The sequence below is a fragment of the Podarcis raffonei genome, chromosome Z (assembly GCF_027172205.1).
Source record: "Podarcis raffonei isolate rPodRaf1 chromosome Z, rPodRaf1.pri, whole genome shotgun sequence".
Taxonomy (NCBI): Eukaryota; Metazoa; Chordata; class Lepidosauria; order Squamata; family Lacertidae; genus Podarcis; species Podarcis raffonei.
In genome coordinates this window covers 2219423-2243714 of record NC_070621.1, presented here as the reverse complement: position 1 = coordinate 2243714, position 24292 = coordinate 2219423, and the positions used below count along the sequence as shown (strand labels likewise).

The 24292-nt window shown below is 47.1% G+C and overlaps 3 protein-coding genes across 12 annotated transcripts in view; all 3 read right to left on the bottom strand.

Moving 5' to 3' along the window:
• The window catches only part of ZBTB26 (zinc finger and BTB domain containing 26), a 165875-nt gene that overhangs the window by 71328 nt on the left and 70255 nt on the right, over positions 1–24292 (bottom strand). The gene's annotated exons all lie outside the window — the stretch shown is intronic.
• PDCL (phosducin like) lies at positions 418–9769 on the bottom strand. Of its 3 annotated transcripts, none has more exons than XM_053373293.1 (4): positions 9674–9769; positions 4404–4590; positions 1959–2140; positions 418–1021 (listed from the first exon to the last, which is right to left on the bottom strand). In XM_053373293.1, the coding sequence occupies exons 2-4, from the start codon at positions 4579–4581 to the stop codon at positions 467–469; spliced, it is 915 nt and encodes a 304-aa protein (XP_053229268.1). In that variant the 5' UTR covers positions 4582–4590; positions 9674–9769; the 3' UTR covers positions 418–466. The 3 variants fall into 3 exon arrangements, with proteins under 3 accessions (XP_053229268.1, XP_053229270.1, XP_053229269.1); XM_053373295.1 differs by lacking the exon at positions 9674–9769 and adding an exon at positions 6686–6752; XM_053373294.1 differs by lacking the exon at positions 9674–9769 and adding an exon at positions 5004–6089.
• The window catches only part of RC3H2 (ring finger and CCCH-type domains 2), a 50647-nt gene continuing 42832 nt past the window's right edge, over positions 16478–24292 (bottom strand). For 4 of the 6 annotated variants that reach the window (XM_053373269.1, XM_053373267.1, XM_053373270.1 and 1 more), the window contains 3 exons: positions 20045–20152; positions 19256–19404; positions 16478–18020 (listed from right to left, as the gene is read on the bottom strand). In XM_053373269.1, the coding sequence (XP_053229244.1) occupies positions 17804–18020; positions 19256–19404; positions 20045–20152 (474 nt within the window). In that variant the 3' untranslated portion in view covers positions 16478–17803. The remainder of the gene's footprint in view (positions 18021–19255; positions 19405–20044; positions 20153–24292) is intronic. The other 2 variants (XM_053373272.1, XM_053373271.1) reach the window with 2 other exon arrangements.

The window sequence follows — 24292 nt, the reverse complement described above, 5'->3', positions numbered from 1 at the left end:
GTCTGCAACAGTGTTTGCCAGCCTGGGTCCCCTCAAGGTGTTTGGACTACAACTCCCATCAGTACAACTCCCCCACCCCATTTGACACCTCAGGGTTCGTGTGAGCCCCATGCAGGCCTACTCCTTTGGGAGGGTGGGTTGCTGGCATCCAGCTCCTGGCTAAAATGCCTGCTTGTGCAAAATGCAGGTGCAAGATCCATAAAAGCAAAGCAGCAACTAGGAACTGAGGCTTCGAGACCCATCAGGGGCAGCGGCAAGGGCTCTGTGGTGGGCAGGGCAGGGCAGAGGGGCCACAGGCTGCTGGACAGGTTTCAGCTGGAGGCTTGAGGTGGCTCCTCCATTTGGGAACGGTGTGTGTGTGTGTGTGTGTGTGTGTGTGTGTGTGTGTGGCAACTGGGTAACTGCCTTCTAGCGGCTTTTCTACTTGCCCCTTCACAGGTGCCTCTCTGCTCACCCTAGCCTGCCCTCAGTCGATCTCCAGGTCACTGTCATCGCTGAGGCAGGATGAGGAGGCATTGAGGACGGAGGTGAGGAGCACCAGGTCCTTCTCAGGGAGCAGGCCGCACTCCTGCAGGAAGCCCTCCAGGTCCCCGGCGAAGAAGTCCTCACCCAGTTGGTCAGTGATACGGACAAAGTTGCCCACCAGTTCCCCACCCTTGTAGACCAGGAGGGCCGGCAGGGCGCTGGTGGTGAAGCGGGAGCTGGCGCCGATCAGGGAGCTCCGCACTCGGCAGAACTTGACTGCGGGGTACTCAGTGGCCAGGCAGACCATGCATCCATGGAGGGAGTCGGCCCCTGGGACATCATCCTCGTAAATGTGGACCATCACCAGGGTATTTCTGGGCCCCTTGTCAATGGTGTCCAGGAAGGCCTCCGCACTGTGGATCTCGAAGACCTGCTTGAAGTACTGCCCACTGCGCAGCTGCCGCCGCATCTCCTCCATGCGCTGCTTGCGGTACTGCTGCAGAAACTCCTCGTCATCTGGGCCCTCACGCAGCGCACTGTACTCCTGCAGGGTTAGCTGGGAAAACAGGCTGCCTCCTCAGTCAGGGATGGCCCAAGGCCCTGTGCCACTCAAGGCAGAACAGAAATTTCCACCCTCCTGCCCTCCCATTGCCCCCCCCTTCCCCTCCTCCTGGCACGCATGGGCTGAGCTGCATAACATCAAGAAAAAGATGCTGATTACACAGTAACTGGAGCACTAAACAAAAGCTGCTTAAATTGGCACTTGCTGGAGGACAGCTCAGAAGCTGGAAAGGAAGTTCCCAACAAGCAAGGCAGGGCCAGCACAAGACATTTTGCCACTTTAGGCAAAACAGTCAACGGTGCCCTCCTACAGCTGCCTTTGCCTGGGACGACTCAGGGCAGTTCCAGATAGCTGGAGGAAATGGGGGAGAAAAGAAGGATGACAGAGAGGCAGAGGCGGCAGCAGTCCTGCTCTTCCCAGGCATCCACCAAAAGCAGCAAGAGCAGGAGGAGGTGAGCTGTGCACTTCTGGGGGCCCAGGATCTGCTGCCCCTCTCCTGAGGCAGCTGCCTCACCAAGGCCAATGGACAGGCCAGCCCTTGCTACTAAGTTCCCCCGAAAGTTAACCCACCTGCATTCCTCCCTGCCTGAAATCCCCTGCCCCCTGCCTGCCTGTTTTTAAACTGATATACACCAGAGGCGGCACAAGACCCCGGGTGCAGTTGGGGACTCCAACTCCCCATCACCCCGGGTTGTGGGCCGTGCTGGTTGATGGGATCTAGATTCCAAAAATACCCAGAGGGCAGCAGGTTCCCCTATGCTAGCTGTGCCCTGAACACTTGGCAGCTCCACCACCAGGTGCTGAGTGCCACTCAGGGCAGGTGGTCCCCCGCCAGCTGCAAAACAGCACCTGCTCCAGGGATGCCTGCGGGTAGGGTTGGAATCCACACGGAAAAGGTTGCCAGAGAGGCCTCCCTTCCTGTGCCTGTTACCTTGCCATTCAGCTTTTCCTGGAGCTCCTTCTGCTTCCGCTTGTCCTCCTCGTCATCCAGGTGGGACCTGCATGTCACTGAGAGCTTCTGGATGAGGCGCTCCATCTCCCGGCACTGTTCCTCCCGCTGCTCTGTCTCCAGCTGCTTGAATCTCCTCCAGTCGTTGATCACCCCTTTGGGGCCTGGGGAGGGAGGGAGAGAGGGAGGGGATGAAGCAGGCAGTGACAGCAGCAACTTGCCACATCAATAACAGACGGTGCCTGTGCCTCTGCCTCCACAGTCAGTGGTGCTTCTGAACAGCAGTTGCTGAAAGGCACAGGGCAGGGTGGGTGAGAGCACTCTTGGACTCAGGGCCTGCTTGAGGGCTGCCCTTGGGGAGCCAAATGGGGGAGGCTGGATTAGCTCAGATATGAGGAGCAGGCTGGCCTTGGGCTCAAGTAAAATCCTGTATGGATTACACACACACACACACACACACACACACACACACACACACAAACACTGCTGCCTGAGGACAGAGGACTCCGGACAAACCTCCAAACATCACAGTTGTGGATGAACTCTGGAGAGATTCAGAAGGGAGAAAAGAAACCACTTCTTCACGCAGTGCATGGCTGAACGGTCAAAACTACAGATCTCTCTCCCACAGGAGGCAGCAATGGCCAAGAGCTTGGGTAGCAAGGCTACTAGCCAGAAGGGCTAAGCTCTGTCTCCACCATCAGAGGCAGTAAACAAACATATATTACAGTGGTTTATAGCAATAAAAACGTATGATATTAACCATTAAAATGGTTAAAAACAGACTTCAATTATAACCATTGTGGAAAGATGTATTCTTCATTGCCTGCATAGGGCAGGTGATAATAGAAAAGTTGTCAGCAGGCATTGAAAAGGTTGGCATGAATAGAAAGAGAACCAACCCAAGTGACACTGACACAAAAGCGCCCCTCCCCATCTAAAAGAATGTATTAACTGTTAACACCAGTTAGCAGAAGCCACAGGAGGGATGAGCGCTCTCACACTCAGGGCTTCCTTGGTAGTTTCTCATTGGGACACCTGAATGGCCACCGTAGGAACAGGAAGCTAGACTAGAAGCCCCCCCCCCTTTTGTGGGCAGGGCTCTGCTTACGTCCCAGTCAAGAGTTAGCAGAGAACTCCAAATGTCCTATTAAAGCACAAACCCCATATGGGGTATTTTATTTGTTTATAGAAAAATAACAAATAAATGTTTGTAAATTTATATGCATATGAATATAATGCTATTCATAAAATAATACAATACAAAATACAATATAAAAACCATATACAAAAGATAATACCAGAAATCAGCTGGAGAGCAGGTTCTGGAAAAAGACATGTCTCTGCACAAGTCCCTGGTGAGCCTTTGCCAGTCAGAATATAAAATCCTGGGCAGAAGGGACCAACGGCTGGATTTGGAGTGAGGCAGGCTCTTACCTCCCAGCGCAGGACAACTCCCACAGGGAAGCTTCTTCCAGGCAGGAACCAACTTTGACAGCTGGACAATTGTGGAGGATTTCAAAAATCTGGAAGAGTTATACCTTTCTGCATTTAACTTGCAGACTCCTACCCTATTTTCAAAGAAGGAAACATCTCCAACATTAGCAATGAGATCGCCTTGCCCCACAAATGCCCATTCAACTGCTTCAATCAGCAGAACTGGCACATAATACTTGGTCCGCATTGTAAGAACTCAATATTCTGGTGTGGCAGCATCTACACTTTAGAACTCCCTGCCTATTTGTCAACAAAAATGCTGAAAAACATTTTTGCTTGGACAAGCCTACGCAGATGTTTTGAAAGCTGATGTGAGCTTTTTAATAATAATTTTTATTAATTTTCAATTGTTATCCAATAATAGCCTCATTATAACAATACCAATTTATTATACAATCAATAATATCAATCATTCAAATACCAAATTATATAATTTAGATAAGGTGGCCCCCCACGTGCTAGAATTGATGAGTTGATGATTTTCTTTATTTCTGCGTTCCAAAATCTTGTTGATTTCAATTACATTCCAGTCATAATAATAATGTCACACACAGGAAGAACAAGGATATAGTTTGAGATCCTCACCTGTAGTTTTATAAATCATTTAATGTGTCAACACGAATAGAAAGGGGATGTGAGTTTTAATCTGTTTTAGTCTACTGTTATTTTAACTTTCTGAAAGTCTTAAAACATCGTGTTGGCTAATCCTTCTTCCTGATTTTTGAATTTTTTTTGTAAAACGTTTTCAGGTGTTGTCATTGTTGGTTTTTTTTGGGTATATAAATTTTACGAAATAAAATAAAACTAAGTAAAACGTTCCCCAGCAGACTAGCCTTAAAGGATCATTTGTGCGTATTAAATGCAACTGATTGGCTCAGCCCTAAGGAAGTCGTAGGTGAGTTCAGGGACCTGGAGGAAAGGGAGGCACACCTGTGTTTACCGCACTGCCATCGCTGCTCAACACCACGTTCCTGGGTTCCGTGGCATCCTGGGGGGCGCCATGCTGCTGCTGCTCCCCCTCCTCTTCTTTCTCGCTGTCCTCCTCCTCGCTGCTACTGTAATAGTACTGGAGTTTTTCACCCAGCAGCTTGTCGTCCAGGGTAGTCATTGTGGAGAGCTGCCAAGAGAATGCACAAAGGGTTAACAGAAGCTCAGCTGCAGCCCTGGCTTTGCGTGGAAAGACCACTGGAAAACGGATGTCCGAGTTCCCCCTCGATCCAACTTGGGTGGGTTAGAGTGAGCTTAAAGGAGAGGTGCAAGCTCAACCTCAGCCTCTAGAAGCAGAGAGAAGGAGCAGGCTCTGCCCCTATAAAGGTTACAGGGATGAGTGTGGATGAAATCTCACTCAGGGGTGTGAGACCTGCCCCTCTTCATCGCTGGCTTTGAAGAGGTGGACGGGGTGCATGGCAGTCTTAAGGGAAAGGACACATTAAACTCTCAGTGACCTTGCTCAACGACTACACTTCTTCTCCAAAAACAGCCTTTACACTCCCCCTCTCTCCTACCTCTTCAGGTCCCAGAAGGACTTACCGTAATGCCCACGCCTACCGTTTGCTCAGCCTGCAAATGAACAAGCCACCTGCATAGCACAGACACTGATACCTATGAGCACTGACACGGAGGATTCTGGTTTAGCACCACCCCTTTTTAATCCTTCCCTTTTCCTGAGCCAGATCTGCTCCCTCCGCCAGGGATTTGCATACAGCACTCTGCTCGCCATCTGGGATGCAGTTGCTCAGTGATTAAAAACAAAACAAGGAAGCGAGATTCTCCCGTGAAACAAGAGATGCGAGCAGCAGCTCAGGAGCCCAAAACGTGGAATAATAGCGGGGGGGGGGAGCATCTCTAGTTCTGGTCTAGGAAATGTGGTGTGCAGGGAATAGGTTACCCAAAGATGGAGTGATGGCCCAGGGTTCTTTAAAAACCAGCTCAGGCGGTCCACAAAGGTTGGGTTTCTTAAGGGTTGTTAGCCGTGAGAGACAGAGTGAGCCTCCAGATGCAGAGAGAGCCTACCTCGGAACGGGGATGAACAACATCTGGCACGAGAGGATTTGCCATGAGGCAGCAAGTGATGTGAGAATGAGCCCCAGGACAGAACCATGCCCATGTCACTGCAGGGGGAACTCTCTTGCCTCAAGCATGGGGTGACAGTGCACTGGCCTCCTCCTTCCAGGCCAGGAAGGATGTGGTCAGCAAAGGGGAAACATCAGCCTGGTCCAGCTGCTGGGGACTGCTGGCTGCTCAGTCCCCTCTGTAGTGAATTCACAATTGCCAAAAAAAACAGGCAAATAAGAGCCCAGCTCCAATCGCGAGCCAAAGGGCTACTAGTTGTGTGAGAACTTATGACTCCCTCAAATGGGGTGTCTAGCCTATGCATCAGTTGTGGCCCACGGGGACTTCTCTGTCTGCATCAAGGTCCCCCTCCCTGTTGTTGTTTTTTTAATGGTTGTGATTTTCCCCCAGTTTTATTGTTTTACCTTTTTAAAAACCATTTTGAGGGTCCTTTTCTTTTTTTACAGTCAAGCGGTATATAAATTTTATGGAATAAATAAATATGTATTGACTGTAAAATGACACTCAGTGGGTTCATTTCGATTCATTTAATAAAATTTCATTTTATAATATATATATAAAACAGAGAAACAATTACAATAGTCAAAAAGTGAAAGATAAAAAACTAAATAACATAGAATGAGCACAGTTGGGTTTAAAAATAACAAAGCCCAGGTAGAACCACAGAACTGCAGAGCTGGGAGGGATCTTGAGGGTCATCCAGCACACCCCAGGCAATGCAGGAATCCCAACAAGATCATACATGACAGGTAGCTACCCACCCACCCCTCCCTGTTAATGTAAGAGATGGGGGAGTTTATATGGAAGGTTAGCCACATGAGAACTCAGGCTAAAAAGGGTTCCCCATCCCATCTAGAGGATTATGCAGATTAGCAATCCAATCAGATTAGCAAACACATCAGAACCAATGGGGCTGACTCTACTGGAAAACCCAGAGTAGCAGCTGTTGGAAAGAGGGAAGTGAGCAAGTTACTCTGCACGCTCTTCAAGAGGGCAGGGTGGACATTTGCAGGTTTGCAAATAAGGCCTCAGCATCCTTGCTTCATGGCTTTGTTTCCTTTAATATGTAACTTGATGGATGCTGTTTTTGGATAGAGGAAAGTATTTCTCCCTCTCTCCTAAAGCTAGAATTTGTGGACACCTAATGAAGCTGAATGTTGGAAGATTCAGGACAGATAAAATAACTAACTTCTTCACGCAGCGCAGAGTTAAAAATCAGGGAACTCCTTCCCCAGGAGGCCTGAATGGATCTAAGAGAAGACTAGACAAATTCATGGAGGAAGAGAGGGATGTTGGTGGCTCCCAGCCACGATGGCTATGCTCTGCCTCTGCAGTCAGAAGCAGCAATGCTCCTGAGTACCAATTGCTGGAAAACACAGGAGGGGAGAGGGGTCTGGTGTTCAAATCCTTGTGGCTTTTCAAAACCATGAGCAACTGGTCAGACACTGTGTGAGCAGGTGCTAGACTACAGTAGATCAGCCATAGTCAAAAGCTTCTGAGGGACAAGGTAGATCAGTCTCTGCCAGCCTGGTCCCCCAGATGTTTTCAACAACAGCTGCTGCCAGCACCAGAAAAAACATCTGGAGGACACTAGGTCGGCAAAGACTCCGGTAGGCTGTAGGGTTCCTGTAGTTTTGTTGTGAGGGATGCACAACTTTTACTGTGAATTACTGAGATCAAGGCTATGGTTTTTTGTTTTTTTAAAAGAAGAATGAGATCAAAGGCACACTATTAAAATGCATTTCCTGTTAAGCCAAACAGCTGCTGCTGCTGCTGCTTTGGGAGATTTCGACCTCTGAGCCAGGCTCTGTGCTCCCATTTCATGTCCTACATAATCTAGGTTTAAGGATGAAGAGAAAGGAGCTAGAGTACAACGCCCCCATTCAGTATTGCAAAAATAAAGGATGCAGTGTGGGCTTGGGGGGAGATAGGCACACTAGCCCTACCCCACATTCTCAATGATGCTAACCTTAAAAAACAGCAACTGATTTTGCTATACCAGCATCGGAAGGCAGAAGAAGAAGAAGAAGAAGAAGAAGAAGAAGAAGAAGAAGAAGAAGAAGAATAGTAGTAGTAGTAGTAGTAGTAGTTTGGATTTGGTACCCCACTTTATCACTACCCGAAGGAGTCTCAAAGCAGCTAACATTCTCTTTTCCCTTCCTTCCCCACAACCAACACTCTGTGAGGTGAGTGGGGCTGAGAGACTTCAGAGAAGTGTGACTGGGCCAAGGTCACCGAGCAACCGCATGTGGAGGAGCGGAGACAAGAACCCGGTTCCCCAGATTACGAGCCCACCGCTCTTAACCACAACACCACACTGGCAGCCCTGTATCTGGAAGGCTTTAATGTTTGTTGTTTTGTTACGTTTTTATATTTTGCTGGAGGCTGCCCAGAGTGGCTGGGGAAACCCTACCAGATGGGTGGGGTATAAATAATAAAGCTATTACCATTACTATACCATGCTTTTATCAGAAATATCGTCGGCAGGGTGACACTTTGGCTGTCCTACAAAAGCTGAGCGGTCAGCTGCTGTGAAGGGCATAGAAGCAAAATAAGACAAATAAAAAGCCCATTATTGGCAACCCGCTTTTGAATGCAAGAGGGGAAAGTGGTAATGTGTCAGCTTCCCATCAGGGCATCTGGGTGGTCACTGTGAGAACAGGGTGCTGGACTCCATGGCCTGATCCAGCAAGGGTCCTCTTATGTTTCTTTTTTTAAAAAAATAATTTTATTAAAGGTTTTCTTGGTTTACGAAAGCACATGCGTTGTCTCTTTTTTCAGGTTGTCTTTTCTACATATCAGTTACATTTGTTGTGAGCCATTAGTGTTGTATATAGTTAAAGGGTCCGGGAAGGAAAGAGGGGTGGGGAGAGGGGGTGGTTGTTAAAACTTATTTTATTTAGTGTACAGTGTGTGTCAGATTTTGCGTCACAGCGTCACTTGGGTAGTTACTCTTCCTATTCACTTATTGTATGTATTTCCTTTCTAGTGAGGGGGGCGGGGAGCCCAGGGCGTGGTTGGCTCTCTTCTGCTTGCAGCAGCGAGATTTGTTTGCTGGGGGGGGGGTTAAGTTAGGCCACAAGAATCCACCGAAAGCATGCCAATCAATATGTTTTTTATGTTTCTGAACTTGACCTAGCCAATTAATGCCTCCCCTGCGATCTATGCAAATAATAACAGGATCCACCCAAGAGAAAACGAGCCTAAATAAGGAAGCCTGGATTTAGCCGTCCTCGACTCCCGGAGGCCCCAGCCGACTTCCCCCCTGCAACCAAGCGAGCGCGCCCAACCCAAAGCCCCCTTTGAGCCCGCGCGGGCGAGCCCAGCCCCCTGCCCTCCAGGGCACCTGGCCGCTCTCCCCCCGCACGAGAAAGGATTAAGCTGAGACGGAGCAGGAGCGGAATCTTCTCCCCACCCCGCCCTCCCCCCTTCCATGCATCTATCTCCGCTGCAGCACAGCCAGATGCTGCCGCCCCCCCAGCCTCCCCCCGAGCCAGAGGTGCTGAAGGGGTTCAGAGTGTGGGGAGACCAGAGATCGAGCCCCCCCCATCCCTGGGCCGCGGCCACGCGCTCTCGGCCTCTACCTGTCTCGCAGGGCTGGTGGTGGGGTTAGATGGGGAAGGGGGCGACCATGCGCGCCCCCTTGAGCCCCCCGGGATGAAGATTGGGGTGCAGGTGCGACCCCTAAATGCAGAGGAAGCTGAGGCGCGGAGATGCCTCTGGAAAGCGAGCCAGCCCCCGACACGGTCCCGCTGCCCACGCGCCACAGGAGACCCACCGCTGCCCCACACGAGGGAGATCCCCCCGCCCCAAATCCCCACTGTGAGGAAAGAAGCCCCCCCCGCACACGCCGCCTTCCCACATACGAGCCCCACACACTCCATCCCACAGAAAACCGGGGTTCTTCCCTCGCCCTCCCCAACCCCCCTTGCTACGGGGCGCCCCATAACAAAACAGCCCCACCCTCTGTCACACACGGGGTGCTTAACCCTTTCCTCCCCACACGCGCGAACGGCGCCCTCTGTGGGGCAGAGGTTGCTTCCTTCCTCCCCCAGGGCTCCCCTCGATCATCGCACTACGGATCGGTACCCGCAACCCCGAAATCGGGGCCCCTTCCCCCTCCTCACCGGGATCTGCTCTCGCTCTCCCTCAGTGTCTCTCTCGGTCTCCTAGTGACAGGGGGCGAGGGGAGGGGGAGGGAGCGGGAGGCGCCGTGCGCAAAGGTTGCCGGGACGAGCTTCGCCAGCACGAAGAGGTAAGGTGGAATAGCAGCCTGCAACTGCACTTGCTGCCGGATCCCTTTCGGCCGATGCCGCCCGTCGACCGCACCATGGAGGGGGAGGGAAGGGGGAGATCAGTCCTGCTCCCTGTTGGTTTTTTTAAAAAAAATATAGCACCCTTCATAGGAGGATCACAGGGCAATTTACCGTATGGAAACACAAAAATACATAGCAACAAAAAACAGTTACCCTCCCAATTTTTTAAAAAAGGCCTGGGAGAAGAGGGATGTTTTTGCCTAAAGATATGCAATGAAGGTGCTCGGAGAGCCTCCCTGGGGAAAGCAGAAAAGAGCCAAGCTCTGCACTGCCACCTCCTCTTTCCCTATCTATCCACAGCCAAACATCTCTTACAAGAAAGCCCTTCTTTGTGCAGTACGTAGTTACTTCCTCCTGCAGGAGGTCACCAAACCTGGACAGGCTTAAAAGAGGGACTAGGATAAATTCAGTGGAGGATAACAAGGCTGTCAGTGGCTACTAGGCCATGACGTGTCCAGGACGGTTGTCTACCAGCTCCATCTGGTACGCAGGCTGAGACCCTACCTGCCTGCGGATTGTCTGGCCAGAGTGGTGCATGCTCTGGTTATCTCCCACTTGGACTACTGCAATGCGCTCTACTAGGGCTACATTTGAAGGTGACCTGGAAACTACAACTAATCCAGAATTTGGCAGCTAGACTGGTGACTGGGAGTGGCCGTCAGGACAACGTAACACCGGTCCTGAGAGATCTGCATTGGCTCCCAGTACATTTCCAAGCACAATTCAAAGTGTTGGTGCTGATCTTTAAAGCCCTAAACAGCCTCGGTCCTGTATACCTGAAGGAGCATCTCCACCCCCATCGTTCTGCCCGGACACTGACATCCAGCGCCGAGGGCCTTCTGGTGGTTCCCTCACTGCGAGAAGCCAAGTTACAGGGAACCAGACAGAGGGCCTTCTCAGTGGTGGCACCTTCCCTGTGGAACGCCCTCCCTTCAGATGTGAATAAGCAGCTATCTTCTCTTTAAAAGACATCTGAGGGCAGCCCTGTTTAGGGAAGTTTTTAATATTTAATGCTGTATTGTTTTTAACACTCGATTGGGAGCCGCCCAGAGAGGCTGGGGAAACGCAGCCAGATGGGCGGGGTATAAATAAATTATTAGTAGTAGTATTAGTATTAGTATTATTTGCCTGTGCGGATGGAGGCAGCAGTGCTTCTGAAAGCCAGTTGCTGGAAACCACAGAAGGGGAGAGCACTGCTCTTGTGTTTGGGTCTTGCTTCAGGGTTTTCCACTGGGGCATCTGGTTGGCTACTGTGAGAACAGGATGCTGGACTGGATGGGTCCCCTTTGGCCTGATCCAGCAGCCTCTTACTATGCTCTTACAGTCCTAAACAAGCAGGATTTATCTCCCTTCTTCCTTTCTTTTTCTTGCATTCCCCATAAAGAGGGATTGGTTGTTAAAGCACTTTGGGAACCATAGCACTGGGAAGGGGTCATCTCACAACTCTCAGCACCCTTAATGGATTCTTTTTTATGGGGGGGGGGTGGAACTGTGGCTGTTTTAAAGTGGCTTCTTTAAACATATAGTGTGAATAAGCCTTTTTCATGTCGTTCCTTTTGTGGGGGCAGAGCAGAAGTTCACTGTTGTGATGAGATTTCATGCATATTGTTACATGCAACCCATTCTCCAAGTAATGAGAAACCCCAGAGGTTCTAGGAGCTTACCCAGGTTCGGTTCCCTTGGAATGAAGGTCACCCGGGACTGTGGTTTATTTGGGATACATGGTTTATTTACACATCTATACAAGCTGAGCATGAGATGGAGGGGCTCACAGCATCAACACCCCAACAACTCTTGCTTCTCCATCAGCCACATCTATGGGTCCAGCACAGAGCAAGTGTGTCTCTGGGTCCCCAGCTTCCAGCCTGCTTCCAGCAAGCATGTCTCTGGGTCTCCAGCCTCCAGTCTGTTTCCAGCTCAAACACAATTCTGGCTATTTTCCTACCCTAAGAAAGTGGGGTGGATGAAAGGCCCATCCATTAGCCTGAAAGGCACCATCTCTTAGCTGTAGCACTTGCAAGAAAGCTCATTCAAAGTTTATAAATAAACATTTCAGGCCAGTTCAGCAAACTCCTTTATTAGATTCTGTCACTGACCCCAAGAATTGGAAGGGCCTCAAGGCATCACCCAGACTGACCCCGCACCCAAACCCACAATTGTGACTTATCCATAGAAAAAGCTATCATGTTCCAGCAGAGATTACCTGTCCCAGGACCAGTCCACTCTGCTTCAGAAAGGACTTTCCCATCCTCTGTTGCCCAATACTTTTTAAACAAAAGACACCAAAGCATGTGATCTAACAATGCGTTATAACACCTTTGAGAAGAGCAAGCTATCACTGTGAATGCCTAGCTAACAGTTTCCACCTCCAACCTCAATGTGCAAAAATTGAGACAACCCCCCCCCCCTGTGTTTAGAGAAGAAGGCAATACAAGTTAAGGTGGACAAAATGTTTTATTTTACGGCATGCAAATACATGTCAAGTACTGCAAACTTTTTTCTATTAATTCTCTCTCAAACACTGAAAAAAACCACGATTCGCTAAAGTCCGTGTCCAGCCCAAAAGCTAATTATCTTTTCACTTCAGTGCAACAGAAAAGACACGCACACAGACTTCACTCTGCTATTCAGGCTAAATCACAAAGCCCACACCCATCACTCAAACTTCCCTCCCCAAAAATACAGACCGTACGGTCTAAGCTTTCCCATGTAAATCCTATTCCTATAACACAAAAGGGAAAAACAACAGAATTTGGAAATTGAAAACGGAACTAAATGGAATAGAATTCATCCCCCGCCCCAAATAGATCCCTTTTTTATTTTACAGATTTTTTAAGTTAAATATTTTTTTTTAAATAGAAGCTGAGTATGCATCATTAAAAATGAGGCATTAAATCCACCGTAGCGATGGTGTCTGCTTTATTATACATGATGGGTGTACACCATCTTTTATTTCATTTACATTTCAATCGAACAATAGATTTGCAAAGAAAATGTCTAATACAGACGTAGAAATATTCACACTTCAGCTTCACAACCGGTTGTAGAATTGACAAACAGCCCTCTTTTCCCAAACTTTCTGGGCCAAGCAGGTTTATAAAATGTTAATCAACGCAACAATAAAAGAAAAAGTGGTGTTTTTCTTTTCCTTTTAACTTCCAGGGAAAAGAATATGTAGTATATAGTATAAATGCAGACAGCAGATACTGCAAGCTAAACCACAATACTTTGGAGTGGCTGTACAGGGTGTGTGTGTGCAGTACAAAGAAAAGCCACGCATGTTGTATCACAACTACAGTATAATCTATTTGTCTGCACAGATAAGGGAAATGCATGCACCCCCATGCCTTGGACTAAATAACCGAGGACTCTCTCTGGGTAAGCAGGTGGGATCTGTGCAAAAGTGTACTTTGCCCTGTTTTCTGGCACTCAGAAACACAGCCAGAATTGTTTTTATTTTTAATTCAAACTCTGTCAAGTATATAAAGTGTCCATTAAAAAGCTTCACAAAAGCCTGTGTGTGTGGTGGACAGGTATTTGCTCTCTCAGTTTTGGGGCTGGTGGGATGCTCACAGTTTTGGCTCACTCCACTCCAGCCACCCCACTCCACCCTTAAGCCTGGTAATATCGCTTTGCCAGCAAAGCACCGTGCTGCTGCCCATCCTCAGAGCCAAGGAAGTGGCTGAGAGTTCAGGCAGGGGAAGAACACGCCCCAGCAAAACACTCCGTCATGCCATGTTATTTGCAAATTCAGTCTCTAAATATAGAACTCCTAAATACAAAGGGCTTAAAAATAAACATCTCCCACAGGTAGTGAATGGCTGGCTATTGCCCCCTCCCCAAATAATATTGGGGTGCAGATGCAAGCACTTAGATTGAACCCTTTGCAAAGCAGGCTAGGCTTAATCAAATACTGAGAAATGCCAGCCGCTCACAAAATTAGACATGAAAACTGCTCACCACAAGAAAACCCACAGCCAAGCCACATGGAGTTTTTGTTTGTAAATGAAGTTTATTTCACAACAGACCTGGCTTTCAAATTATCAAAAAAGAATGGAAGAAAGATACTACCAGGACTTCTGTTCTGGCATTTGCCACACACACTTTAGGCAAGCACTGGGTTCTACACTCCAACCGTCACCAGGTATTAATTTCGAACAGCGCATCCGGCAGGGACCAGTGGTCAAACCAGGCCTATCACAGACCTGCCACTCTTCCTTAGCACAGGCCAGCAGCTTCTCTATGCAGCTCAAAGTCTCATCTACCATCACACTCAGCATTTGTTTCACATCTGAAGCTTGGCTACCCAAAGCACTGAGTCAAAACTAAGGGGGAGAGGAAATGCACATTATGAGGAAGCACAGCTGAAGTTTTTCTTGCTACCACAATTAACCCCCCCCCCCGGTATGCGTGCCCCCAATCCCCCCTGCACCTGCCAACAAAAATGCCACCTGCTGGCAGAGGGCAGGAGGCACCCTCCTCTGCTCTCTCCGCCTGGCTCTCCTGTGGTTGGCCTAATTTTCTAAGGACACAGCTGCAAAGCAGGCTATGGTGCTGATTCATCTCAGCATCCATCCCTCTGGCTGTCCCAAAGCCAAGGGGTGCAGAGCTTCTTTGGGCCCCCCCACCACCACCAGGTGCTGCTGCAACACAGCTCCCATCACCTATGACTATTCTTGGCCATGCTGCCTGGGGATGGTTGGTGGGGGCTGGGAGCCCAAGGGCATCCAAAGGATGTACCATAAGTTGACTGCTCCACACCCAGACAGGCTGGTTTGTACAAACTGCTTCTGAGATGGACAACGCCCAGCCAGAACGATGCCATTTCCATGGCGAGAAAGTCCCAGCTGTTTCCTTGAGCCTGCAATTCTCTGTGTTGAAGATTTAAAGTACAACCTTGGAGCAGAGGCTTCCTGTCAAGTGTGTGGCCCTTTCTACTAAACTACTGTAGTGCAGGAGTTCTCACTACCTCTGCCAAGGAAGCACAAAGGCAGCTCGTTCCCAGTCCAGGTGGTAAAAGGACAGCAGAAATATGGTGGCTTTTAAAATTATGCGATGCCACTGGACAAGTGAACAAAGAACTGTAAACAATTTATGCCACGCCCCCTTCCCCAGCAGCACAACCAAGGTCTTACTATATATCCAACCTTGGATTGTATTGGCGCCTGGGGGAGCTCCGGTTCACAGAGGGGCTATTTCCCTGAGGGCAAAAATGAGGATCTCTCAGACTTCTAATATTTGTCTATTTTTGCAATAAAATAGCAATTCATTTTCTTCCTCCTTAAAAAACACGTCACCTGCAGCACAGAAGATCTTATTGTTTAAATATCCATGTAAAAGAGAGAGAGAGGCTGTTTTGCATATATCTCTATATATCTGAAGTTACATATAGCGCAAAAAAACAACAACTTTTGGAAGCATTTCAAATGTAATATTTATATATACAAGATTTCCCAGCTGGATCAGAGAACACAATAACAACCCAAATGGCATTCCACACCAAAATCAGTTAATCTTAACAGTCACAAGTTTAAAGAAAAAGGGTACTTTAGTCTCAAATCCCCGCTGCCCTGTTTCTCTTGTTGCAGGAGTGAGGTGGCAACAGGAGGAGGAGCCTGAGGAATTGTCCCATGAAATTAAGAGAAGGGATTTGGCTGTCCTATTATAAATAGCTCTTTGTGCCTTAGTATTAAATAAGTGGCCGGGGTCTTTCACAACATCACTGGAATTATATATATTATATAAATATATATAAACTAATGCTTGGATTTTTTTTCTCAGATAATAATATTTACAACATAATTTTTTCCATGAACTTTCAAGTCAGCAGATATAAAATAAAAAAGGATGCAAGTCAGTATTGTAACCCTCAGAGAAATGCCTGTTTTTGCCCCACCCCTAATCCAGAAGTGTGCACGATATAGTTTCTTAAAAAAGGAAGTGAAAAGAAGCGGCCTGATCCTGCACACGGGGTGGCATCCCAAACAGTCACCAGCTCTGTTTTGCCAGTAGTAACATGATCGTCTCTTTTACAAGCCATTTGCTAGTGGGACGAGCCCTTGAGTACAGTGTACCTGTGAAAATGTCACTTGGCTAAAATATCCCAGTACAATTCTCCAAGTAAACAACTTCACAGAAGTTAATTATCAAACACTGCAAAAAAAGAAGAAGAGGAGTAATGCAAAAATCAGAACTAGAAAGCCATAGAAGACAAATGAGGAAGGTGTTATCTTGCCAGCAAGCATTCTTTTGCTCTACCACCTTCTGGGTGCCCTGAGTTTCTAAAGCAAGAAAGGAAAAGAAAATATGGCTCAGGGCCCAAGAGGTGTGTGTTCTTCAGGTGATGGCTCCCAACTTACGTTTCCTTAAAGTCACATTTTTAAACAGACACATTTATTTGTTGTTCTGTACAAGCCGAACTAAAGCTATACCATTAAGTGTTCAAGGCCTTGTCAAGAGTCAGTAATATAACCTAAACACTAAACTTCTCAGTAATGCTATAATGAAAACAACACAATGAATTACATGGAAGAAGAAAAAAAATACGAGGCACTACACTTCTGTAAAACAAGAAAATCCTTAATAAAAAATATTAAAAACAACAACAACAACAACACAATGAATGTCAAAAGAACTGCTAATCACTTCTTATTTGACAAGTACATTAATAGCAATACTGTGCTGTCAAGTCAGTGCAAATGTGACAGAAAATGTTTCTTTTGCAGGGAACGACTGATTGCTGAGGCTCTGGGGACTGATCTGGCCGAAGGAGCTGCACAACTCGGAGCCCAGGGAACAAGTGCAGTGGGTTTTTGGCCTTATCCACACTTAGGCTTTACCCTGCTCTTTGTAGGCAGAGGTCTACACTTTAATGAACTGCATCTTTTTGTGGGGGTTCTGCCCTAAGCTTTCCCTGTGAAAGCCTGTTCTTCAAATATGAATTGGAGCAAACATCCATTTGGGTTTTCTGCAGATTGCTCCTTGCGCTTGCTGATCTTTAAAGAGCGGGGTTTTTGCAGAGAAAACTCCGGAGAGATTGTGCCTGGAAAGAGCAGAGGAAGGTGCCGTACTTTCCCATGTATTAGACGAGGGGGCGTCTCATAGACGGAAAAGTACGGTCAGTGTGGACAAGCCCGTTGTCGATGTAACAATTCTGCTTACAACTCAAGAGCAGGTAAAGAGACAGAAGATGTAAGCGCTAGGATGCAGGCACTTCGATTTTGCACTCTATTATTTGTACACAGGCAAGTTGCTTGATATGTGGAAATACCAAGCTCTAAATCAGAAGAGGGGTGGGGTAGGGGAAATGAAGGGGGAGGGCCAGACAGGAATATGCAAAGTGCTACACTACTGCATATAATGCAGTCGTGCAAAGATAAAAGGAAAAGGAAAAGGAAAAAGTGTATCAACCCTGAATTAAGTCTTATGTTAAGAGGATCCCCAGCCCACCTCTCTCTTTCTCTTTCTCTCACATGCTTATTTCATGCAAAGTTCCACAGCTGAAGAAACAAGCAACTGCAACCAGGTACAAGTTCCTCTCTCATGAAACAAAACAAGGCAAAACAAGTGAGTTCTATTCCCATGAGTCACTTCACCCCGAGGATCTGCTGGCTTCAATGAACTAACTTGCAAATTTATCTAGAGAGGCTGTCTCTCAACAAGAACGGCTCAGAAGGCGCCCTGGAATTTCCACAAACAAATTAAAAAGCTGCTCTTAAGCTTTTTACAAACCACTTGTGGAACGTGAACACCTGAGCCTAGCAAAGTGGTTTGTTTTCTCTTTTCTTTTTCCAGAATGCAAAGTTGAGAGGGGCCTGATGTATCAAAGAGTCCACAGGAAACAAATCACCCCAATAGTATTTTCTTAAAAAATATATACATTATATCATATAGTGTAAATGCTGCCTTAGCATGATCAAGAGCTTGAAAACGTAACACCTCTCAGCTGTTAACCATCTTGCCATTTGCCACTGGCCTTAAAAAGTCACTTTTCCCTTCTGCCATGATGTGAGCTGCTGTGAGGCTGTGGGCTGTCTTGAGAATGAGGCTGCCCACTCCGGAGGAGGAAGCTGTGATGGGCAGGGACGTCACCCCGCTCACAGAGGATGCCATTGGCTGGCTGAAACAGGTCATTGGCAGGGCTGCTTTCTGCTTCTCCCTGGTGATTTATTTTGGGTGGGGGGAGGGAGGGAGGAGAGGGGAGAAGAGGGAAATAAACCCTGATCATTATTTAAAATAGAACACAGAAATGTCAACATTCTCACAGCAACCCAAGGATGTAAAAAACAAGGGACAGTGAATTATCCCTGATAGTTTTGATACCCTACTTGAGTTGTGTTTCTTCTTCTTTATTTTTTTTACTTATCATGACAGATAATGAACAGATGGGTTCTGACAGAGTGGGGCAGGGGGTAGAAGCTGTGTTCATTAACCCTGAGCTCTCACACTGCTAATAACCCAGAATTTGAAAGAGGGCCCGTACAGCATCAGTAAAGTTCTCTCCCTTCTCTGTGGAGCCACTGGTGTAACTCTGGAGCCTCTTGAGAGAAGCTAGCAGCACAGCAGTGACCAGAAACGCTGTAGCGCCATCAGTGCTCAGAGCCATTTCCTTTCTTCACTCATCACAGTGGCTGAAGGGCCGCTGCAAATGAATGGGAGAGACTGGATTCTCAGCCTTGGAGGAGAGAAGGGGAAGAAGAGAGAAAGAGCCTTCCCTGTGTTGGTGCCCTCCATACATTTCAAACTACAACTTCTATCAATTGCAAGATTGCATGGGGCTGGTGGGAGCCAAAGCCCCCAAAATATTGAAGGGCTTGGAGTGGGGGAAGTCTAAGGAGAAAGAAAGAAGAGACCAGGCAAGAGAAGGCCAGCATTCGGCAAGGAAGCATGGTGGATTTCTCCAATAAAAACACCACTGTGGTGCTTGAGACAGCTTTACTTGGAAAGAACAGCAGTGGCTGCTGGGGAACCCACAAAAGTGGAGTCCATGGGTTTACAAATCACACAGGCTTATATAGCCATCCCTTCGCCTTAGCTCTACACCAGCGTAGAAATTAAGTCATGTTCTCAGAAGAAAAGCATGCCTGGATTATTGGAGCTGGATGCCTAACTCAGAAAGGAGAGCAGGGCGCAGATTTTCTAGCAGGCTAGCTCAAGGATGAATTCTTCCTGCACAGAAATGATCAACACATTCTTTATATAATGTGAGAAAGCAGATTCTTTCCTCCACTTTTGTGAGTTTCCCAGCAGCCACTATTGTCCGGATCAGGTAAAGCTGCCTTAAACATTGCAATGGTGCACTTATTGAATAAATGTGACACAGGGGACACCAGGAGAGACAACAGAGGCTCTGTTTTGGGGCACAGAAAGCTTCTGTTTCCGTCTGACACTCACAGAATAGCAAGGTCTTCACCTAAGGTGGGCCTCGCCTGCTGCCTGGGCTCTTTTGGAGGCTGCTCCAGAGGGTGGCCGTTCTCCAGGGCTGACCCGTTGAACAGATGATCGTCCTGGTCGCCAATGCCAAGCTGCAGGCTCAGAATCTCCTGGAAGTGGAAGGACAGCGTTAGCCGTGTGGGAGTGGGGGGTGCTGCCAACCAATCAGAACTCCCGCACAAATGATGGAGAAAGGTGAAGTGGAAATGGCATTGCTGAGAAGGAGCTGAGAGGCTAGAGGGCAGACCCTAAAGCTCCCTGCCATAGCCACCAGGGACTCTTTGTGGCCAGTCCAAAATATAGGGGAGGGGGGGTCTGGGGCCCAGTGTTAGGGGCATGTGCTCTGCACATAGAAGGTCCTGGGCCCAATTCTCCACCTCTACATTTAAAAGTGACTTAGGGAAGTGGGGCTGAGAAGACCCATATCTGAACTGATGGAAAGCTGCTGCCACTCAGGGTAAACAGACTGGACCAGCAGTTTGACTCAAAAGTTCATGCAAGACACAATTCTATAGAGTGGGGAATCAATACTCAGAATTTTATGAACATCTCAGTAACACTGCTGTGTCTGAACTGGGAGTCTGGCAAGGCTGGGATTCAACCAGAGTTTTGGTCTGTGATTATTTCATACTTTACATGGAAACTTAATAGGAGGGTCACCAGCTCTGGATTTCTGGGATAGTGCAGGATGCAAAGACACAGACACATAGGCATGTTCAGTGAATCAAGGAAACGGCAGTGTTCATGTACCTCAATTTGCTCTCCCTGCCCACCAAGCTCATCGGCATCAAGGGCTGACAGTTCCAGTTCAATGTCTCGGTCTGGCTTTGTGTCTGCACCGTCCTCCAGATAGTCAGACTAAGAAGCAGGATAGGAGTGGGGGGAAACAGACAAAGCACAACTGATTTAAAGAGAGGGAAAGAAAGGTATTTCTATGAGATCGCCTTACGGCCACTCAACCGCTTCAATCAGCAGAACCAGCACTGTTGTAGGTGCCACAGGCCACCTGCTCCACATCTAAAAGAACTCGATATTTTAGTGTGGCAGCACGCACACCCTGAAACTCCCTCTAGGTGTTTTCACTGTACTCTATCTCTGTTGTTGTTGTTTTTTTTACTGTTAAAAACAGTTGTGTTTAGGCAAGCCTGTCCAGATGTTTAGAAAACTGGTGTGAGTTTTAATCTGTTTTTAGTTTATTGTTTCAGCTTTTCAAAAATCTTAAAATTATTGTTAATTCTTCTTACTGATAATTTTATTTTTTTCCTTTTCCTTAGGCTGCTTTTTTTATATATATAAAATTTTTATTGGTTTTTCAACATATAATATAAGACAATACAAATAACAAACACTAACAAACAAACATATAAACATGTATAATTTCATAAATTTTTTCATGTACCCAATTTCAGCGACTTCCCCATGCCTCCCTTTTCTGCATCCCTGTTTTGAACTTTTTTTCAGCAACCCCTGGTCTAAATTACTTATTAATTCCTTTCTTTAACCCCTTTCTTTCCTCTTATCCAGTCATTTGTCACTGCAAATCTGTTATGCTTTACCCATGGCATTTTAACACTCAATAATTTTACAAGAATTCCTTAGGCTGCTTTGATATGTGTGTGTGTGTGTTTACAATCAGGTGGCATGCAAATTTTACAAAATAAAATAATAAAATAAAAGTTAGGGACCTGGCTCTTCCAAAATACCTAATGGTTAGGGGCTAAACTAAAAACAAACAAACCCATTTTGACAAGGTCTGGGTCCCCCTGTGTCAGCTATGTAAACAGAAGTACATTCATGCATACTTATGGAGAAGATATGTCGCAGATAGCTGAAGCCTTGACGATGAGTTCAGTGATTCAGTTATATGGCAGTGTTCCTCCTCCATTTCCCTTCTTACATGTGACTGGCATATGCAACGTGTAGCCACTCAACAGGTTTGGCTGAAGCTGATAAATGTCATTTTGTTATGCAACCAGAAAAACATTACTCAGAAAAAAGAAAGGGAGGGAGGGCAGTGCTCCAGGAGAAGGGCATGGTGTAGAGAGATACCACCCCAATGGTAAATAAAGGAGAAGTAGCTGCTGTTCCTGTTTCCACAGAAAATGGGGAATCAGGCATACAAGAAACTGGAAGCTCATAGTGTGTCCCTCAGCTGCAGGCAGAAAGTGCTTCTGGATTACCTGTTTATTGGTCATTCATCCTGATTTGTTTGGAAGGAGATTAGACAATGTTGGCTATTGTATGAGCATTCTCTCTTATTTGTTTGCAGGGAGGTTAGAGATGCTGTTGCATCAGGGAAGGTCTCACCCTACACTTTCCCAGTGCATCTTCGCATTCACTTTCCTTACTGAAAAAAGTATTGACATTTTGGGGAAGCGTGCCTCTTGCACAAGACCTTGCAGTCAACTATAACTGCATGACCTGGATTTGCCCACAAGTGGCAGGTCCTGCCCTGTTTTGCATCTGAAGTGACAAATATATATGCTGCTGAATCAAACCCTAACTCAGGCACTTGCTCTTGGAGGAGACCTGCCCCTTGAGAACAAAAGGTGCCCTTCTAGGACCTTTGCAGGCTGCCCAAGGAAAAGAGTGGGCACATTTCACACAATGCCATTTCCTTCTTACTGAAGTTGCCCTTCCTTTTAAGTTTAGAGTAGCCAGGCTCACTCTCAGGCCAAAGACATTTGCGGAGCTGGAACACTTCTGGGCATTACATGGGAAGACAGAGAGGGACCAACTGGGATGTGTCCAGAGGAGAACATGACAAACATGGCGAGTCAGCTGGAGACCAAGGAAAGATGGAAGGCGCTGGGTATATGGAGGCTGGAGAACAGACAATGAAGTAGCAATGGGACAGCCATCTTCCAACAGCAGGAAAGGAGGAGCAGCCAGAATAAAACACTGACCCTCTTTAGAGTCACTGGACCATCCCTGGAGGACCCTGAACCCACCCACCACTGATTCACAGCAGCAGGCCTTGGTGCTGGACTTCTGGGTGGGGTGGCAAGATTAAGCAGAGAACAAAACAAAAACAGGATTGGTGTGATTGGCTTTTGAACTAGGGAGGGGTGTGAGTCAGTTTTGAGTATTTATGTTTATCTACTAGTTTTGTAGGTGGGAGTGTTAATATTATATATTTATTATGTTTATATCCCACCTTTTTCTCCAAGTAGCTCAAGGTGGGTCTCCCCTCCTCATTTGAGCTAAGATTGGGCTGAGAGGCAGTGACTAGCTCACTGAAACCAAGTGAGTTTCATGGCTGAGTGGGGATTTGAACCCTGGTCTCCCAGATCCTAGTCCAGCACTCTAACAACTATGCCACACTGGCTCTCAGCATTGAGCTGCTGTTCGTCTTTGTATTGCTAATGTTTTTTATTACTGCTGTGCAGGAGGGCTGGTGTTCAGTTTTTGTTTTCCAAGTATGCTGTATGGAATATTTATGGGTTACATGATTCCCTAACCCCTTTTCTATTGTATACTACATTTATGCATATATTCGTTTTCTTTGCAAGTTGCTTGGAAACCCTTGGGTGGCAAGTGACTAGAAAGCTTAGGAAATCAAGAAACAACTGAAGGGCTGCCCCCTAGATCAGGGTTGGGGGGCTTCTTTCAGCCTGAGGGCTGCCTCCCATTCTGGCCAAGCCTCCAGGGGTGAAATGCCAGTGGCAGTTGGGGGCAAGAAGCATAAACAGGTGGAGAAATTATTGTATTACCCTCAGAAAGGAGGCTAGTTTCTACACAGGCTCACCCCTGACAGATGACAAAGCAAGTTTGTTTTCTATTGCTCCAATGGGTTCAGATTACAAGAAAAAGTATTAAGACCAAACTGCATCCAAGAGGATTAAAAGAACTGGCAGGTGTGATCTCAGAACCACTGGCAGTCATCTTTGAGAATTCCTGGAGAACAGGCGAAGTCCCGGCAGACTGGAGGAGGGCAAATGTTGTCCCTATTTTCAAAAAGGGGAAAAGAGAGGACCCAAATAATTACCGCCCAGTCAGTCTGACATCAATACCAGGGAAGATTCTGGAGCAGATCATTAAGCAAACAGTCTGTGAGCACCTAGAAAGGAATGCTGTGATCACCAATAGTCAGCATGGATTTCTGAAAAATAAGTCATGTCAGACTAACCTGATCTCGTTTTTTGACAGAATTACAACCCTGGTAGATGAAGGGAACGCAGTGGATGTAGCCTACCTTGATTTCAGCAAGGAATTTGACAAGGTGCCCCATGATATTCTTGTAAAGAAGCTGGTAAAATGCGGTCTAGACTATGCTACCACTCAGTGGATTTGTAACTGGCTGACTGACCGAACCCAAAGGGTGCGCATCAATGGTTCCTCTTCATCCTGGAGAAGAGTGATTAGTGGGGTGCCACAGGGTTCTGTCTTGGGTCCGGTCTTATTCAACATCTTTATCAATGACTTGGATGATGGACTCAAGGGCATCCTGATCAAATTTGCAGATGACGCCAAACTGGGAGGGGTGGCTAACACCCCAGAGGACAGGATCACACTTCAAAATGACCTTGACAGATTAGAGAACTGGGCCAAAACAAACAAGATGAATTTTAACAGGGAGAAATGTAAAGTATTGCCCTTGGGCAAAAAAAATGAGAGGCACAAATACAAGATGGGTGACACCTGGCTTGAGAGCAGTACATGTGAAAAGGATCTAGGAGTCTTGGTTGACCACAAACTTGACATGAGCCAACAGTGTGACGCGGCAGCTAAAAAAGCCAATGCAATTCTGGGCTGCATCAATAGGAGTATAGCATCTAGATCAAGGGAAGTAATAGTGCCACTGTATTCTGCTCTGGTCAGACCTCACCTGGAGTACTGTGTCCAGTTCTGGGCACCACAGTTCAAGAAGGACACTGACAAACTGCAACGTGTCCAGAGGAGGGTAACCAAAATGGTAAAAGGCCTGGAAACGATGCCTTATGAGGAACGGCTAAGGGAGCTGGGCATGTTTAGCTGGAGAAGAGGAGGTTAAGGGGT

Coding starts and splice junctions, on each gene's coding strand:
- PDCL (XM_053373293.1), bottom strand. CDS start 4,581: ATGACTACCCTGGACGACAAGCTGCTGGGTGAAAAACTCCAGTACTAT. Junction 2,141..4,403: donor TGGCAGTGCGGTAAACACAG/GTGTGCCTCCCT, acceptor CTCCCTCCCCAG/GCCCCAAAGGGGTGATCAAC. Junction 1,022..1,958: donor AGGAAAAGCTGAATGGCAAG/GTAACAGGCACA, acceptor CTGTTTTCCCAG/CTAACCCTGCAGGAGTACAG.